The sequence below is a fragment of the Dryas octopetala genome, chromosome 3 (assembly GCF_963921425.1).
Source record: "Dryas octopetala chromosome 3, drDryOcto1.1, whole genome shotgun sequence".
Taxonomy (NCBI): Eukaryota; Viridiplantae; Streptophyta; class Magnoliopsida; order Rosales; family Rosaceae; genus Dryas; species Dryas octopetala.
In genome coordinates this window covers 26,473,757-26,493,407 of record NC_141368.1, presented here as the reverse complement: position 1 = coordinate 26,493,407, position 19,651 = coordinate 26,473,757, and the positions used below count along the sequence as shown (strand labels likewise).

Here is a 19,651-nt window from a genome sequence, read left to right as displayed (position 1 = left end):
GTCTCCTAGGATACAACGATCTTTCTTCTTGCGGAAGTAGCACTCCAATCCACAAGAAACGGCGAACACAGATTATGTTGATCTCTCTCAATAAATAACTTTGAATAAAACACAAATCACTATTGTCTCTACTTAAAAACTCTCCTTTTTGAAATGACAAATGGTTGTGCCTGTTTAAGAAAGGTAACAGTAATAATATCCTTTTGTTTTAAGATACATCCATTCACAATTACTGTAGTACATTTTTGTTCTAAAACACACTTATTCATAATTACTGCAGCCCATTAGGCACTTTTTCCAAGTAGATGTCATTGTACCTATTCAAAGAATATATAAATGATATATGACAAACAACTCCTTAATTTACTTTGTATTTTTATTTATCCAAATAGAAAAATTAATAACTTAAATATTAAATTTTCTAACACATACATCATGGCAAAAAAAAAAAATCAAATACATATATAAATTAGTATTAATGTACACTCTAAGAGTGTGTGTTAAGACATTTTTATCCCTAAAAAAGGTTTTGTGCAGTGTACGTGATTATTTTTTACGGCAATTCAAATGGAATTGAATGGAAGTGCAATATTGATCGATGTGCGATGGTAAATATGGAAAACCACATTCAATGAAAATATTTTGGTCAAAGTTGAGGGATCATATCTAATTTCCATTGGTTAATCCATCCCAATACTTTTTTCGTCTGTTTGAGATGATTTGGAGTGAGGTTTATAAGAGTGCAAGAGTAAATTTTCTGGTTACTCATTTTTGGATTTGTAAGTCGTTCGGTACTAGTCTGCTGAACATTTCAATTTCATCCAGTAGCAAGCTGTCGAACCTTTCAGTTTTGTTCGATAGTAAGCTGTCGAACGAAACTGAAAGGTTCAATAGCTTACTATCGAACGAAACCGAAATGTTCGGTAAACCAGTGTCGAACAACATGCGAAACCTTATAACCCAAACCCGAAATTTCAATCTTGAAACCCAGAAAACCCGCACTCCAAATCATTTCAAACAGAAAAAAATAGGTTTTGAGATGGATTAATCAATTTAAATTTGATAAAAAAAGCCTAGATTTGCATATGAATAAAAAAAAAAAAAATTAGCTTAAGGCATACCTATGGATTGACAACAATGGCTATGGTGTTGTAGTAAGGTGGTGAGACCACTAATGGCGGATTGACAATGGCGAGTTAATGACGACTTCGACTGCTGAGTTGACGATGGTGGTATACAGGGGTGTGTTCTTGACTAGGATCGGGTAGGCATGAGGTTGGGGTTGGGGGTGGGGGTGGGGGTGTGTATTGTCTGAAAGGGTTGAGTGAATGTGTATTGTTTGAATGGATTGGGTTAGGTGTGTAAGAGAAATTTGGTAAGATTAATGAGATTTAAGGTATTTTGGTAATGAGAGAGGTGTGTTAAAGATAATTTTATATTTTAAAAGATGGTAGGAGGTGTAGGAGAAAAGTATGTGAAAAAAAAAAAAAAAACGTGTACAAGCAGCTCTAGTAATAAAATGTGAGTTTTAAAGGAGATGAGTATAGTGAGTAATGGACGGGGTACAATGAGCAATTTAGGTGGTTGGTCCAGTCAGAATTTAATAATTTATATTATTTAACTTGATCTCTCTCTCTCTTGGAAAAAAAAACTTGATCTCTCTCTCTTTCTTCTCTCTCTCTCTCTCTGGAATCTTCTTCGATCGTTGAAATCAGACACATTCTAAACACTTCAACCACCTATCAGCTTTCATTGATCCTATCTTCCGGCTATAAACTCCAAGTAAGTCAAACTTTTTCTTTCCATTTTGTTTTTTTTTTTTCTTTTGCAATTTCCTCTCTGTTTGCTTCACGAGAAAACTTGAGAGAAAACGAAAGAAAATGCAGATTTTGGGTTTTGGGTTTTGGTACGTTTCTTTAAATGTTGTATTTCTTCCTCGAAGAAGTGGCGTCCAGTATATAGTAGCCTCGAGTTATTTTGGTTTCCCGACACCCCTTTCTTCTTGTCTTCTTGAACTACTATTTTTTTTTTCCTTCCTTATTTTTGGTTTGAAGTTTGATTATAAATTTCATTAGAGTTTGCGTGCTTATTGAGGTCTTTCATTTGGGTATTTGCAGAAATTTAAAAGACCCATTGGATTGTAAACATTTTGATACAATGGAGGATGTTCAGGAGCAGCAAAGTCAACCCCTTGGTAAATTTTAATCATACTTTGACCTCCATTTTCAGTTAAAAATAATTATTCATACTTTGTACATCTCAATGAAACCATTGAGGTACAATGAAAATGTTTTTGATAGTTGCATTTGATAAATGCTGATTTACTGATTGTGATGTTTGTGACGATATGCTATTGTGTGCTGTTTTGAATACTACTTTTGGTGTAAGAAGGATTTTGATTGTAATTGTTGATTCTTGATGGTTGAGTAGCTGAGGAGGATGTTCAGGGATTTGATTCTAATTATGGGAAGTTAGATGGTTAACAAATTTAATGAACTAGTCTTCTGTAGTGTGGCAAACAAATTGAGTAATCCATTTTGTAATAAGTAAAGTAATTGTTGAGATGTTAATACACTCCAAGTTTAGTGTTTATGTGAAAATACTGAATATTATAATTCTCATGAAGATCAAGGAAATCCTATAAAGATATGCTTTTTGATAATGGATATATGTCAAAACTATCTGTATTGTTAATTTGTTACTGTAAAAGCGAATTCGTTATGTAGTTCTATAACAATTTTAACAGACCAACAGTTTATTTTAATGGAAGTAATTCAGTAGCAACTACATTCAAATCTTTGGGGATAAGAAAGACTCTACTCTTGGGGTGCTACTACCTTCCTCGACACTGTTGCTCTCCCAGTGGTAGTTTTGTTAATACTAGGATCGGACTGACCCTGAAAACTTCATTTATGAGTTCCATGCTATCTGTAGGTGGATAAGCTTCAGATCCTGGTTCTGTTTCAAGACCTTCAGATAAGGTGGTTCTGGAGTGATTTAGTTGGACTGAAAACATGAAGATGTTTTTTTATCCTTTTCTACTTAATTTCTTCATGAAAAATTATTCAATGTGTAAATCCTAAAGGTCACTGTCTATCCAACTTATTGTTTTTTTCGACTTGACTAGATCCTTAAAATAATTTATAGATGGTGAAGAAACAAAATACTTGGACATGATGACTACGGCCTTGTGTTTCCCCATACTCTGTTTCATCATTCCTCCATATTTTTGCGTTGAATAACAGACAAATTCCTGTGTTTCACAACTCAGATAATAGATAAGTGGGGGTGTCAGCTATATAATCCCTGTATAATGTACAAAGAAAAAGAAGAATGTGGTTTTCCCCTCTGCTTTTGAGTGAGGCATATTTTCAAACAATCAGTTATATGTACAGTTCTATTGCAACTTGTGTGAGCTTTGGAAAGAGACATCACAAGATATAAAGACTAATATTTTATATTTTTTGTAGGTCAAGATGGTGAAAATGAAATAGTAACTGAAAATACTGCGTTTGTTCATGGGGAACCTCCTCAAGATGCTAATGGCCCTCCAAAAGTTGATTCTGAGGTGGAAATTCTTCATGAGAAAGTCACGAAGCAAATCATTAAGGAAGGTCATGGTCCAAAACCATCCAAATATTCAACATGCTTCTGTAAGTATCAGATGGTTGCTTACTCTTGTACTTCTGACATGGTAACTTTTGAGTACTGGTAGATATTGTTTCCTTTTTGGTTGTGTCATGTGCACTTGTCATTTCTTGCTATTACTATAATACCATTGCATTCTTGGACTATGTGATATGATCTAATCTGAAGCATTTTAGGTGTCTTTTGTTGCCATAAAGCACAGACAGTTCTAGCTTAACCCAATTTAATGTTGAAAATTATGTTATGATTATATTAACTAGGGTTTTTGAGGGATATGGGGAGTATATAATAAAGGGTGCGATCAATTATTTATAGGCTCCCAATCGGGCATTACACTATGCTTTTGCAATATAGTCATCGCACTAGAATACTTAAATATTTTTGCAAATATTATTATAATGTTGAAATTAAAAGTCTAAAGAATAAGAGGAAGATCATTTCTTTGTAGCGCGAAATTAAATTAAAGAAGCAGATATGAGAGGTGAGGTCTGATGATGGCTGCTGGGATGGGTGGTTGGATCAAGAGACATGATGTGGTGGCAGTGGCACACACACACACTTTTATTTTTCGGCTTAACTAATACAATAGAATTACAAGGGAAACCAGCATTTTGTACTTTCAGTAGTTCTGAACCTAAACTTCTGAATTCATGCAACAGTCATGTACACACACCTGTTGCATTTGCATCACAGTTTATAATTTGGAACATCTAATACTATTCTTCTTATAAAATTACATTAGACACACATACACACGCATTTATATATCTCATGGGAGGTTTGAAGAAAGTGTGCATGCGCGCACATACACACACGATACAGACACACTATCTCATTGGATGTTTGCAAATGGTGTAGATTAGCCAGGTTTGTTTCAATATCTTAGTGACTGCATATGTGTGATAGTGCACTACAGGGCATGGACTGAAAGCACACAGCACAAATTTGAAGACACATGGGATGAACAACGACCACTTGAAATGATATTAGGAAAAGGTATTTGCTTTGCTGAGTAGTCTGTTGCTTTAAATATATACAAAATATATGCAAATGAATTTTGATCTGTTCCTTGTTCAGCCTGCATTTAGTTTTGCAATTTTTTTATTGTATCAATTCTCTCTAATTATGTTTTGTCTTTTCTTATCATTTGAGTCCATAAATATTTAAGTATTTTATAGTGTTATTGATTTGGACAAGTGACCAAAATAGATTAAATTGAACTCTTATAAGATAGTAATATTTTTCTTACTGCAACAGAGAAAAAAGAAATGACTGGCTTGGCTATTGGTGTGTCCAGTATGAAGTCTGGAGAACGTGCCCTATTACATGTAGGCTGGGAGTTAGGGTATGGGAAAGAAGGAAACTTTTCTTTCCCGAATGTTCCGCCTTTGGCAGATATATCGTATGAAGTTGAGCTTATTGGTTTTGATGAAACCAAAGAAGTAAGTTGCTCCCAAATGTCTTCCCAAGTAGTTTTTAATGGAATTTTCAAAATCTCTTTTTAAGGGCTTAACTTCATTAATATGCCAACATGTTTATCTGTGGGCTCTGCCTTTCATAGGGGAAACCTCGTAGTGACATGACTGTGGAGGAAAGGATTGGAGCAGCAGATAGAAGAAAGATGGATGGAAATGCTTTATTTAAGGAGGAAAAACTAGAGGAGGCTATGCAACAGTATGAAATGGTTACGCACTTGTGATTCTTAGATGTTTCATTTATGGTTTTAGATGTGCTTCTGAGTGGTACAGTCTCCTTATCTCTGTTTCTTTTTTGACAAGATTCTGGTGGGTTTTGTTTTTTGTTAGGCCATAGCATATATGGGTGACGACTTCATGTTCCAGTTGTTTGGAAAGTATAGGGACATGGCTTTGGCTGTTAAAAATCCCTGCCACCTTAACATGGCAGCGTCTCTGATAAAGCTCAAGCGCTATGAAGAAGCCATTGGACAATGCAGTATTGTAAGTACATGCCATCACAAGAAGACCATATTCATTCTATATGCTCAGCAATTGTACTATTCATCCTTAGATGCTAGAAATTTGAATTATAGTAAAGCCTTGTTTGGGAATTGAAATGGCATAACTGCAACAACGAAAGTCGGAATATTTCATTGGCTTATTATCAATTTTGCCCCCTGAACTATGATTTCATTCCTAATGTGCCCCTTTACTTTTTAATTCTATCAATTTACTACCTAACAGTTACAATGTTATTCTAATGTACCCCTTCGGCTCAATTCCGTCATAACTTCCGTTAACCTTACTGACGTGGCAGGGCATATTGGTCATTTTGACCTCTCTAGACCACTCAGCACCACTCATTTTGCCACATAGATCCAAAAGTGGAACCCACCCCTCAAGTTCTTCTTCTCCCTTATTTCTTCTTTTTCTTCTGCAATTCGGCCGCGTCGCACCTCCCCCCCAACCCAATCTCCCAACCCCGTCACACCCACCCTCCCACCCAACCCCGTCGCACCCACCCACCCAGCCCCACTGTCGCACCCACCCACCAACTCTCTCGTCCACCACCACAACTTCACTGTCACCCCAACCTAGCCCCTCTCGGCCCCATCACACCTCCCCCCCAACCCAATCTCCCAGCCTCGTCACACCCCCCCTCCCACCCAACCCCGTCGCACCCACCCACCCAGCCCCACTGTCGCACCCACCCACCAACTCTCTCGTCCACCACCACAACTTCACCGTCACCTTCATCATCCCCTCCGACGGCCACCCACCAATTTGCAGATCTAGAGAGAGAGAGAGAGAGAGAGAGAGAGAGAGGGGGGTCATTGGCCAGGAATGGTGGTGGGGCCGGTGCAGGTGGGTGATCGGGAGGAGAGGGTGGTGGGGTGAGTTTCTGATCGGGAGGCTTTAGGGAGGTGGGGGTGGCCTGGGCACGGGTTGGGGAGGGGAGGGGATGGTGGGTTTGGTTTTTTATTTTTTTTTTCTTTCTAAATATTAGAGTTTAAAATATATATTTTTTGTTTTAAATTTTAAGTTTTGAATTAAATTAAAGGGGTGGGTCCCACTTTTTATGTTTATGTAGCCAAGTAGGCGCCACGTCAACAAAATTAACGGAAATTATGACGGAAGGGGTACATTAGAATAACGTTGTAACTGTTAGGTGGTAAATTGATAAAATTAAAAAGTAAGGAGGCACATTAGGAATGGAATCATAGTTCAGGGGGCAAAATTGATAATAAGCCTATTTCATTCACTTTTAACCTGCTAATTCTGGGTTGTTCTTGAAGATGGATTGCTCTATAGTGTGGACCAATGCAATGATTTTGAAGGCTCACTGGCCCTATTTCAATCAATAATCACATTTTAAAGGCCTTGCTTAATACTGCACTGTTATGATCTCTGTAGTATGTGCCTGTCTGTGCACACTCCATCCTGTTTTTTTTGCACTGTTATAACCTATAATTTGCAATGCTACTGATGTCTAATAATTGATTTTTATACATTGTTTGAAGCCAGTTGATACTTGCTTTTTCCATCAATACCCATAAATATAATATTTGAAAATTCTGTGTTAACTCCTATTGGATGAGTGCTCACAGGTACTGGCAGAGGATGAAAACAATGTCAAAGCACTATTTAGGCGAGGAAAAGCCAGAGCAGAGCTTGGCCAGACAGATGCTGCCCGGGAAGACTTTCTAAAGGCACGTAAATTTGCACCTGAAGACAAAGCTATTGCACGAGAGTTACGTCTGCTTGCTGAACATGACAAGGCTCTTTATCAGAAACAAAAGGAAATCTACAAGGGAATTTTCGGACCAACACCAGAACCTAAACCCAAGCGAACCAATGGGTTGATCATCATTTGGCAATGGCTGTTGTCATTATTCTATCGACTCTTCAGGCGTGAAAGGCATAAAGCTGACTAGTCGAAGATCTTGAACTGTAAGATAAATGAAGAAATTCGTGTACGAACATTGTTCTAATAAACAGTAAGACTGAATTGTGATCCTGAAGCTTCACTCCTTTACACTTGTGGACGGAAGCTTCACTCGATTACACTTGTGGAGGGAGCTTTACACCTTTTGAGTCCAAACTTTAGATGGCAACAGTTTTAGCCTGGAAGATACATTGACCGAATTGTATTACTCTAAACTTTTCAGCGGAAGTTTATGTGTCTCATTTTTCCCTTTGTTTACTGAAAGTCGGATGTGTTGTGAAAATTTGATCACTACGATGAACTTTTAGATGGTGTGTGTAAGGAATCTGATTTGCATTTTTTTTTTGGGGGGGGGTGGATTCATTATTAGGATTTCAGTGAACTATGTTCTCTTTTCTTTTTTAGTGCAAAGCCCTTTTCTTTAAGTCAGGATTTCCACTTTGTTGGAAGAAGTACTAAGTTCAAGTTTGAATCTCTCCTCTCCTAGATTAAAAAATGAAAATTACAGTTTCAGATTTATTTGAATTGGATGATTTGAAAGGTATATATTCTTTTTTCTTTATGCTAAGGATTTGGATTTGGACAATAATACTAAATTAGTTAAAGAAATTAATAAAATACTAGATATAATATCCACCTGACCAGTATATATTTGAATTAGTGAGACAAGTATGTATAAACATAAAAAGAGGAAATTATTTATAAATAGTTTAATTTTGGTCCATGATTTTTTTAAGTTCTGTTTTGATCCACTAATTGTTTTACTTGTTCAATAAAGATCCAGATTTATTTTCTCAAATTTGTCCCGCCTTTTATTTTATTAAATCTCAGTCAAATTTAACAAACATATACTTGTTTTAAAACTATGTATCTTCTATTTACAACCATATAAAGATCATTCAAATCGGAGTTCTAAAACTTAAGATAATTAGCTCCAAAGTAGGGTATCCGAAACTATCAATTTTTCCTAAAAAAATTTCAGATTTTTCAAACTTCACCAAACTTCAATTCTCTTTGATTCTAATATTCCAAATTGGTTCCTATGAATAAGAAATGATGAAATATAACTTATATTTCAATTATAATTAAAGAAAACGTAACTAAAATGATTTAAAATCATAACTTAAAAAAATTGTAGACCAAAATTGAACTAAGTATAAAATAAGTAGACCAAAATTGAATTTAAAAAAGATCATGGACCAAAACTAAACTAGGTATAAAATAAATATATCAAATTTGTAATTTCCTCAATGTAAGAATAAGTATGAGAAATGTGAGATATTGGATTACAAAATTTTAATAGATGATAGAATTTCTCTTGGAATAATTATATACAATGAGTTTTAAGTTTGAAATGACTCATTCCAAATGAACCCTTAGTCAATGACTTATTGCCCCATACTTGCGAATCAGTTTTGCCCTTAAATTTTGTAAGTCTATAGCATAGAAAATGTTAGCCATTCAGTTTCATGAAAGAACCAATTACCCCTTGTTTTGGTGAAGAGGCACAACAAAAGTTGGATTAATTTCCTGGGCATTCCCAATTTTAAAAAATGACACAATAAATGTCTTACCAAATATGAAAAATGAAATCTCATACTCCTTTTTAAGTATAATCTGCAAACCAAACTGAGTTGAAAATTTGAAATACAAATAGTATACCACAAGAGTTTTGAGGTGCTTCAAATTCAATATTACTGAAATGGTGTATTTCTCCCACTTGTAATTTATAACTTTTTGTATGTCCTTTCAGAAAAAGAGCCTTTTATGTTACTTGCTTTCCATTTGGATGCTGGCAGGGCACTGGAGGCAGTGAGGCTCGTGCTCATAAAATGTGCATCTGCTAAAGAAACTAGAATTGAGAAAAGCATTGCTGTAATAATTAATCAATTATTATTTTTTTGTTAAACTATCATTTTCACCAACAGTCTAAAAATCATCCCAAAGAAGACAACAATTCTTAAAGCATTAATTACAAAGATATAATCAGGGTTTGGACAAATTCAAGAAACCCTAAACCCACAATACACATGGATTCAGTTTTTACCAAGGTTGGTTGATGATGGATTTCCAAGCACAGTAAGCACAGACAATCTTTTGAGAGATGTACACATAAACAGCAAATGATAAGCTCATCAACACCAAGTCCTTCCAGTCACCCTTTTGCTTTGGACTTAAATTCTGCTTCAAATTCTTCCCCAACCTCTCAAAACCAACCAAAAATGACTGCTTTCCTGACCCTTGCTTCTGATCCTTCTTTATCATTGGGTTTGATGAATCATCATCATCTACATTAGGCTCACCACTTTTGCAAGATAGAAGAGTGAGACTTCTTGGGCTGCTTTTGTTTTTGGGTTCATTGATATGATTGTAACAATTTCTGATTTGGAAGCTGTGGCCTATTGGAAGAGAAATCAGATTTTGGGTGTTTAAGTAGGGTTGTTGGAGGGGGGAGTACTTGAAACAAATGGGTTTCTCCATGGATGGCTGTGAGGGGGAGTTCTGGCCTTTGACCATGGAAATTGAGAAGATAAGAAAATTAAGCAATCATTCTGACTGGCCAATGCAATATGAGAAAAATATCTTCCTTTATTTTATTTTTTTTCTGTTTTTTTGCTAACATAATAAGAAAAAGGAAATATTGTCCACTTTCTTCACCGACCCTTTCTATTTATTATTCTTATTTTATAAATATTTTTATGATCAAAATAGTTTATTTTTTAGATAATTATTTGAATATTACTATAAAAAATTAATTAAATCGAAAATCATGTAATTATGTAATCATTATCAAATAAACTAACGGTGAATCAAATTATTATCAAATCTCTCTGATTATTTTATCACAATTATATAACTAAACGATTTTTTATTTGATTAATTTTTTAATAGAAAATCGTTATAGTTAGATTTAAAAAATGAACGATTTTTATTATAAATTTATACTATAGAATAAAAATAATAAAAAAAATATCAAAAAAGAAGGCAAATGAAAAAGATGAATAGCATTCCTGCAAAAAAATATCTTTCATGGAAAAGCATGGGATGGCCTCGCCCCATTCCACCAAAAAAAGAAAAGCATGTTCTTAAGTTTGAATAATTGGGGGTAGATGGAAGACAGTGGCTGGATGGCGTAGGACAGAAACTGTGGTAGTGTGGCCCCTTTGAGATTACCTTTTTATAATTTTGTTCTCCAATGCTTTTTCGTTTTTCTATTTAGTTTGAATCCGGATCCCCACCTAACTTTTGAGTTTTGACTTGTGATATCTGATATCTCCAATTAATAACTCTATGTTTAGCTTTCTTCTAAAAAAAAAAACCCTAGAAAAAACTTTAATCTTGGTTTTTAGGAAAATGCTAGCTATATTTTTTTTCTACCTTTTTCTTTGACTTTTATTATTATTATTTTTATTTTATAGTGTAGTCTCATAATCGTAAACATTTATTATTTAAAATATCTTTTAAAGATCATTTCTTCAAAAAGTAATTAAGTAAAAAAATCATTTAGTTATGTAATTATTATAAAATAAATAGACGATTTGATAACAATTAGATATAATCTCTGTTTATTTTATAATCATTACATGATCAAACAATTTTTTATTTTCAATTTGATTGATTTTTTGTAAAAATAACTTATAAAAAGTGATCTAAAAAATAGACGGTTTCAAATATAAAACTACACTGTAAAAAAAAAATAATAATCATAAAAGTTCGAAAAAGACGGTATAAAGGAAAATGTAGCTAGCATTCCTCTAATTTTTAATATTAGAATTCTTACTTATAAGTGACTCATAACTTTGTTTCTTATTCATAACTTGCATGATTAGGAGTTGTTACTAATAGATAATAACAATGACCTGTGGATCGATCGATCACTAGAAAGTAGATCAGGATTTGTTGGATTTTAGTGTAGGCTGATTTGTTCCTATATCTTCCTATTTGGCTTATAAGTTAAGAACCCTTTTAATAAAGAATGAAATTGAGAGGAGGAAAAAAAAAATTTAAGAGGGTATTATTGAGAAAAAGTGGGAATTAGCGAACTACAGTAAAACTCATATAAATAAATGTTCGATAAATTAATAACCTCAGTTAAATAATAAAATCTTTCGTTCCCAACTCGGGCCAATGTACTAAAATAATAATCTCGCTAAATGCATAAGATAATAATTTTTCTTAAAATCTTTCCGGGCCCAACAAATATATAAATTAATAATTGATGAAATACATAAAAGAAATGGCACATAAAAATTCATAAAACATATTAAAGAACTTTTTACTTAACAATTTCTATTTTCTCAATTCAGCTATTTCTCAAAATTTACTTTTAAAGTCGTTTGCCTTTTCTTTGTACCTAAACCGAATTGAACATCATCCTTAATTTTTTGCAATGCATACACCACATTTGGTATATTTTTTTCATTTTGAAAACACTTGATCTTCTAGTTCTTAACTTATCTCGAAAATGTATGTATATGTACATATCTTGAATACATTTGATCTTCTAGTTCGTAATTCATGTATGTATGTGCTTATCTAGAAATCACTTGATCTTCCAGTTCTTAACATTCATTTAAAAGTTTAAAGTCATACATGTATCTTTGTTTTTTTTTTTTATAAGATACATATTTTTGTCAAAAAAAAAAACATAAAATTCTTTATAAATTAATAAATATTTATTTATTAATAAATTATTCATTTATCAATATATAAATAATCCTTTTAAAATAATAATTTTTCTTAGTTTCTATAGTATTAATTTATAAGGTTTTACTGTAGTAAACTTTTTTGTTTGTTTTTTTTTTTGTTCGAGGGTACTAATAAACTAACCCAAACAAAATCCATTGCGTTGACGTTTGTGGTGTGCAGCATTTTGACAATAAGTCTTTTTAACCTTTACCTTACACACAGTTAGACGGGTAAGGTATCATTCTCAATCTTATCCGAAAGGTGGGGCCCAACTATGTCCAGACCTTCTGAGACCTAAAGTCCAAAACTTAATCTACACCCTAAGATTATAAAACAATGTAATCTACAGGCTACAGCCTAGAGTTGCGGGGACATCTATTATCAAAGAAAGGTCAAATAAAGTAAACATATAACGTCAAAAGTTTGAGCACAAGTCAAACCTTCCTTGAAACGTGTCGTATGGTACAAGAGACTAAGAACGTGAAGTCTGAGTACTCAGGTGGCCAATAGTACAACCTCGTTTTATTAGATTCTTACACGACAAGACGTTTCACATCCAGCGATGTACGGCAGGCCAACCTATCAAATAGCACCACGTAATTGCAAGGGGACCATTTTGTCGTCCAACCAACCTATTCTTCTTTGAAAAAAGAGACTGCCAATTCAAACTTTTATTCTTTTTTATTCAACAAACTGCCGAGTGCCAAACTGCTAACCCACTTGAGTCTTGAGTACATGATATAATCCATTAAAATAAGAATAAAGCTAAAGTTTGTGAATTTGTTCACGATGTTTACTTGAGTCTAAATTTAAATACATAAAATATTACCACGATGAAAATTAAAATTTTTTAACCCAAAATTAATTGGCACTGAACAGAAGACCAAAATCCTATCCTACGCTCAACCGTATATGAGTGAAAAAGGAAGCACAAATAGAACTCCCACGAACATAAATCAAAGTCCTGCTTGCCAAAATATAACATCAAATTCAAACTACAACAATGATAGTTTCATTCTCTAATTCTATGCTAAAAATCTTTTGAGTTGATCTATAATCATTGACATGCAACACCCAGCTACCTACATACACTGATGAAATGCAAATTATGCAACATATACATGCCTAGAGCATATATAATGAGTTCACTACTGCATTGGGTTCAGCAAATTACCACAAATCAAAGTTCAGCTACTGCTTTAGTGCTTTTGCTTAACCAGATTACAATCAGGCACATCCGAAAGATTGCAGTAAATTCCCTTGATAAATCAAAGCTTGATCCACAACTATCCCCAGATTGCTTCCATATATCATAAATGGGAACTGCTCTACAACGTAAAGAGATGAGGCAGTCTCTGTACAGATTCTGGTTAGTGGTGCATAAGGAAGTACAACAGAAACTACAAAAATAAACCTAAACATCGCCAGCTACAGCTAATTTGAAAGCACAAATGCTACATTACAACATACAATTATCGGCAACCCAAGTTTACAATTACCTGTCACAGTGACAATTGTATGGAAAATTTTGTTGATCCGCCGATCACAAAGAAAGGTTCCGTTTTGTAGCTTCCATTTTTAATAAAAGATCTTTGATATCTGCTTCCATCCTCATCTTCATATTGGAGTATTCACGATGCGATCGATCTAGAGCCTGCAGTTCTTCAAATTTCTGTTTACGCATCTCCTCAGCCTCAACTAAGTGCAACTTTGCTATTCTACTCCTATATTCTTCTTCAACTTTTTCATTCTTTGCGTTGGCTATGCGTTTCAGCCCCTCGGCTTCTCTTCTTGCATCGTCTGCACGGGCTTGGAACATTTTAGCCTCAGCCTGCTTGACCCTCACAATGCTCTCCAACTCATCGAAAAGAGGTTCTTTTTGAACACTTGTCTGCAACTCCAAATCTGTAATGCGTTTATCATGTTGGTCATAGTTATAGCTTGGAAGAATGCTAGCCGCAGTTTCCAACTGAGGAGCCTTTTCTGTATATACAGACTTCAGCCACGCAGGTTCCTGGCTTGGCCCAGCAATCCCGTTGCTCACTTTACCTTGATCCTTCCCAGATAAAATGGGTAGTGTTTTGCCTAGCTTGGAACTGTCAGCATCTGCAATCAAAGTGAAGGATTTAAATAGCAACCTTATGGTTTACTAATCAAAAATAGAGTTACAACAAAATAAAAAAAGCTCAGCTTTCAGATTCATATATCCAAACATTGGAAACAAGAAAACTCATATCATGTGGATGGAATAAAATCCAACTGTGGCACCATGGCCATCTTGATATACACAAAAAAAGGGTAGAGTTCCTGCTTCACCATTCTGTACTCATGCTAAATATCCCTATTAATACTGGTACTATCTTTTCCCCTCTTTCCCCTTACCATTCTCACATAAGCATGGAAAAGTAGTTAAGACTTGCTGAAGCAGATGCTTCTAGTCGAGCCATCAAATTGAATGACCAACCAATTTCTAGCACTATAAATCCCAAAACGCAGAACACTAAGAACCCTGAAGGCCCAAGCAAGCCAAACACATAATGCATGTAATATAAAAAAATAATAATAATAAAAAAATAAAAAAAGTTACTGATCATAGATTGAAAATGATAATACTGAAATTTGCAACTATGGTTTGAGTAGCTCCTTATATTTGTGCCTACATTAAAAACCATTAGTTTTTATGGTTAAAGCATAAAGAAGAAAACTTCCCCCAAAAGTTTTGTATTTTGTAGCTTGAATATATAAAATAAAAGGCTTGAATCTGCTTCAAAAATATCAAAGGGTTGCAAAACACTGGAAAACAATTTACTATTGACAGTAATTCACCAGTATCTCCTAAAATCGCTATAATACATCCAAAACTTGTAAACCATGCAGACAAGGCAGCGTCAATAAATTCATGAAAGAAGTAAAATGATATACCAAATACAATTTCCAGGTGGAAATTCCAACATAGACAAGGACCACAAGGCATTTTAGAAAACTATGCAGTCCCAAATGATTGGTCTTTTATATCTCAATAGCATTAAACATCCATGTCTTGTAAACAATGTAGACAAGGCAGCATCAATATATTTCATGAAAGAATAACATCATATAACAAAGACATTTTCCAGATGGACAGTCCAACATAGACAAGGACGACAAGGTAAGTAATTTTAGAAAGCTATGCAGTGCCAAATGATTGGTCTTTTATATCTCAATCGCGTTAAACATCCATGTCTTGTAAACCATGCAAACAAGGCAGCATCAATAAATTCCATGAAAGAAGTAACATGATATACACCAGACATCTTACAGATGGAAATTCCAATATAGACAAGGTAAGTAATTTTAGAAAAACGAGCAGTGCCAAATGGTTGGTATTTTATGTCTCAATAGCATACACATTATTTCTACTGCAAAGATATTTATGGAAAATTGAAAGTATATCCTAACGAAATTTTGTATTAGAAAAAAGGCATGGTTCTAAACTAAAATATTATGATAAAATGCACAGATTATGACCCCAGAACCAATGAAAGAACAAAACATTAAATTCTTTTTTCTGATAAAACAAATAACTTACCCACAAGAAAAGCCATGATAAAACTGTAAACCTCAGGAAGGTCAGACTTATTTGCCAATCTTGCCAGTGACTGATCAGCAATTTCATAAAGTCGTCTCCCTCTCATATCCTTGCTGACAACAAAAATTCTCTTGACATATTCGAGTTCCCTGACAAGATTTTCAACCGTCCAATCCTTTGCAAAGTTCTGGAAAACCTCCTTCACAAAGCCAAACATCTCAGAAGGATGATCACAGGCAACACAATGAAATTGCATCTCAGTTGTCCCTTGAGATCCAGATGCACTGCGTCCATTTCTAATATAAGATTCCCGCAATGCACAATCCGCATGGCACCAATGAAGACAAACATCACACCCAATCCAACTACATGTATTCGAGGCCATGTCAAATTTTGAACACACAAGACACATACAAGTGCTGCAAAAACCATTCTTTTGCGAACAAACCTTGCAATCACATTCATCAACAGGCACAGGACTCCGACAAGAAGGATTTCTGCATCTTGAGTTCACAAAAATCTCAGCCAAATCAGTAGATGACACACCGCTATCTTGACGAAGAAAATCAATTAGACCAGTCTTCAAAGCAACCAAGATTTCCAATTGCACACGATGTGCTTTTAGTAGCATCTCCAAGGTTATGTCAGACCTGTTCTGCAGTGCCTTCTGAAATGCAAATAGCTGCACGCGCTTATCCATATTTAACATAATCTCGCGAATGCTGTCCTTTAAACTTGCTGTGGATTGTCCCGTCATTTCATGAAATTTCCTAGCCATTACATGTATTGGCTCAGTAACTATCCTGGCAATCATTGTCTCGAGATAATCAGCCCCACCTATGAGAAACTGATCTTGTTCCCTCTGGCTGCTAGTCCTATATAAACTACCACTACTTTTCTCTCTCATTAGTCGCTTCCTGTCAAAACTATAATTGGACCCCATTTCATGAGATCCAACACTATGCGAAGGAGATCTAACATCCTCATGGTGCCTTGACTGTCCTCCTGACAACTGTTTCTGGAAGCTCAGCTGCCGTTCCAATCCATTTGCCATTTTAGAGCTTCCTTCCGGATGTCTAAGATGTTGCCCTTGCACAGATTGACCATTTGAAACCCCTTGTAATGCTTGAGACTGTTGATGAGGCCCGTTTCCATTCATCAAGATTCTTTGATACAAAGGAACTTCTTTATTCTTAGTCTCATTCTGAGCCAGTGCCTGCCAATCAATACCCTGGAAAAGGGGACGACTTTTAACTGATTGTTCAAAGTCCATTGAATTCTGGGTTGTTAGCGAACAGCTAGGATTGTGATAAAATGACTGAGAACCTGAAAAGGACACTGATTGAGTAAATCCATCCGAGTTAGTACGAAAAGTATTAGTTAAAGATTGAACACTCCTTGCTTGATCAGGAGAACCAGGAGCTGCACCAATAGGTAACAAAACATTAGGCAAGCTTAGCGAAAGATCAAGCGGCTCAAGTGTCAACTTCTCATCTTTCATATTAACACCAGATTGATCAGCTTTCTCCTGTCTCCTAACAGGAGAGGTTGAAAACAGCTCGAAACCCCTGGTGCTCGGTCCTTCCATATCACTGTCCTGGCAACTTAGTAGTTCTCTGGATTCTCTCTCAGTCCACACACCGTCTGCTGCTGAATCCACCACATGGGTCGGTGTAACAGCCACGCTTTTCCCTTTGTCCTTGAAATTCTGAGTCATACCCACACTCACATTCACCATATCCAGTTTAAGCACTTCATTCTCCCCCTCTGTTACTTCCTTATCCGACTCTGTCATCTCATCATCCTCCGCCTTCGCTTCAAGGTCTATTCCTTTGTCTTGCTTTGGTTCCTCTTCCGATTCCAATGGCTTCTCCACAACAACATCCTTGTTCACTTCCTCCTTACACTCGTTACCTTCCCTGAAAAACTCTTTTCTGCCAACCCCATCTTCATTACCTTCCCCAATATTCTCAGTTTCATCAATCATATTGTTCTCAGAATTCGGCAACTCATCAGCTTTCTTTTCCTCGTCCTTCCCTTCACATACACTCTCTTTATTCACATCTTTCCCCTCTTCTTTATCTAAAGATTCATCATTCTCCTCCATAACCATATTTGTATCTGTATCCGACCCAACATGACCCTGGGCTTCTTCCATTTCAGCTCCAGCTTCAGGATCCAATTGGGGTTCACCTCCATCTCCACCTCCAGCTCCAGCCTCATCTTCAGCTTCGGCTTCAGCTTCAGGTTCAAGCTCACCTTCCTCCATTTCACTACTAGTCCTACTCCCACTCTCAGCCTGAACCTCCTCCTCCTGTGGCTCCGGCTCGCTCTTCTTCACCTCAACACTCTTTGATTGCTCACTCCCCACGGAGTCCTTGGACCAAGTCGGCGACTTGGACTTCGATTTCGATGATTTCCCATCCCTAAACCGCCTTGGCGGCGGAGACCTAACCCTCGACTGCTCGCTCCCCCCGGAATCCCTCGAATTCGACCAAGTCGGCGACCTCACGTCCCTCAACACATTCCCTCTCTCTCTCTCCCTCTCTCTCTCCTCCAACCTATTCCTACTCCCTCCTTCCTCCAACTCCTTCCCGAACCTTCGCCACGACAAAGCGCTCCCTTCCCGCCGCGACCGCTCTCCTCCTCCTCCTCCTCTCTCCGATCGAAACCCCTTCGGAAACTCCGCCCCTCTTCCTCCTCTCCTCGCCCCGCAAAAGCTCTCCGACCGGTGCAGCAAATTACGATCGTACCCTCCGCCGCCGCCGTCTCTGTTATACCGATCTTGCCCTTTCCTCCGATCAAACCCTCCGCCGTCGAACTCGTGGTCCGGCCGTACCTTCCTGACCATCCTGGAACCGCCCCGTGGCGCCTCCCGATCATCTTCCCCCAGGTCCCGATCGTACAGCCGAGCCGCCGCCAACGAAGACGCCGAGGATGACGAAGAGAGAAACCCCTTCCTTACTGTCTCAGATTTGTTGTAGTAAACGCTTCGGTGCGAAGACGAGGAGGAGGTCCGGCTGGGGTTCGGGTTCGGGTTCGGACTGGGATTCGGATCCTTTCCGTACGAATCGAGATCGTCGGTGGATCTCAGCCTCTTCATTTCTCCCCCAAAATAATAACAAAATAAAAATCAGAAAAATATATAGAGCGAAAAGAATTTGAGTTATTGCCCAGAGATGAGGTTGAATTTACGGGAAGTGCCACGGAAGGAAGCCCCGGGGGTGTTTTCAAAGTGAGGTCTGGCTCTGAGTTGGGGTTGCAGAGAGAGGAGGTGGGTATACCGGCGGGGGAGGGAGTGGGGTGAGAAAGTTGGAAAAGCTCGAGGGCATAATTGGAAAATAGGGAAATGTGGTGGTGGAGTCGGTGTCTTGGGTGTGGTTCAAACTTTGGTTTGATTTGAGTCAACGCAGTTTTTACAAGAGAGAGAAAGAGAGTTGGATACGCAAAGTGCGTGGAAAAGCACCAAAGTGTGTGTCTTTGTTGGCAGAGGAGGTGTCTGAGTAGCACAAAAGCAGGGAGGGTGCGTAGTGCGCTCTGACCGCATTTTAGTTGCTTTCACAAAAGGTATTAAAAAATATTAAATTGTTCATGGCCGTAAAATACGTAATTATTCCTAAATTTTGAAAGATACCAAATAAATTAAACTGGAAATGATGACAAAATTTTATGTCATTTCATTAAAAATAACAAGTCAAAAGGATGTTCCACAAATTGATCGGCAGCTTGGCAACTTTTTGACTAAGTTGCATTCACAATTTATTTTGTTTGTTGTTTCGGTATTTGGACGGTTGAGGCTTCAGTGTTTAATCCGGAAGCTTTAGGGTTTTAGTCCTCAAATTT

The 19,651-nt window shown here is 36.6% G+C and overlaps 2 protein-coding genes across 3 annotated transcripts; one reads left to right on the top strand and one right to left on the bottom strand.

Moving 5' to 3' along the window:
* The first annotated feature begins 1,647 nt into the window (after positions 1-1,647).
* On the top strand, positions 1,648-7,892 carry TWD1 (FKBP-type peptidyl-prolyl cis-trans isomerase family protein). 2 transcript variants are annotated; one of them, XM_086236283.1, is made up of 8 exons: positions 1,648-1,782; positions 2,118-2,194; positions 3,471-3,653; positions 4,555-4,644; positions 4,906-5,090; positions 5,210-5,332; positions 5,454-5,606; positions 7,214-7,892. In XM_086236283.1, the coding sequence occupies exons 2-8, from the start codon at positions 2,158-2,160 to the stop codon at positions 7,538-7,540; spliced, it is 1,098 nt and encodes a 365-aa protein (XP_086092409.1). In that variant the 5' UTR covers positions 1,648-1,782; positions 2,118-2,157; the 3' UTR covers positions 7,541-7,892. The 2 variants fall into 2 exon arrangements, with proteins under 2 accessions (XP_086092409.1, XP_086092410.1); XM_086236284.1 differs by lacking the exon at positions 1,648-1,782 and adding an exon at positions 1,834-1,906.
* Positions 7,893-13,485: 5,593 nt separating this feature from the next.
* On the bottom strand, positions 13,486-19,310 carry TTA2 (fibronectin type III domain protein (DUF1423)). Its single transcript, XM_086237508.1, has 2 exons — positions 15,809-19,310; positions 13,486-14,346 (listed from the first exon to the last, which is right to left on the bottom strand). Exons 1-2 carry the CDS (start codon positions 18,909-18,911, stop codon positions 13,784-13,786), a joined length of 3,666 nt encoding a protein of 1,221 aa, XP_086093634.1. The 5' UTR covers positions 18,912-19,310; the 3' UTR covers positions 13,486-13,783.
* Positions 19,311-19,651: the final 341 nt, after the last annotated feature.

Bases quoted from the DNA above. Each gene is read 5' to 3' on its own strand.
- TWD1 (XM_086236283.1), top strand. From the start codon at position 2,158: ATGGAGGATGTTCAGGAGCAGCAAAGTCAACCCCTTG. The intron at 2,195-3,470 runs GTAAATTTTAAT...TATTTTTTGTAG, and splicing joins GCAGCAAAGTCAACCCCTTG to GTCAAGATGGTGAAAATGAA. The intron at 3,654-4,554 runs GTAAGTATCAGA...TATGTGTGATAG, and splicing joins CAAATATTCAACATGCTTCT to TGCACTACAGGGCATGGACT.
- TTA2 (XM_086237508.1), bottom strand. From the start codon at position 18,911: ATGAAGAGGCTGAGATCCACCGACGATCTCGATTCGTACGGAAAGGAT. The intron at 14,347-15,808 runs GTAAGTTATTTG...CTTTGATTGCAG, and splicing joins TATCATGGCTTTTCTTGTGG to ATGCTGACAGTTCCAAGCTA.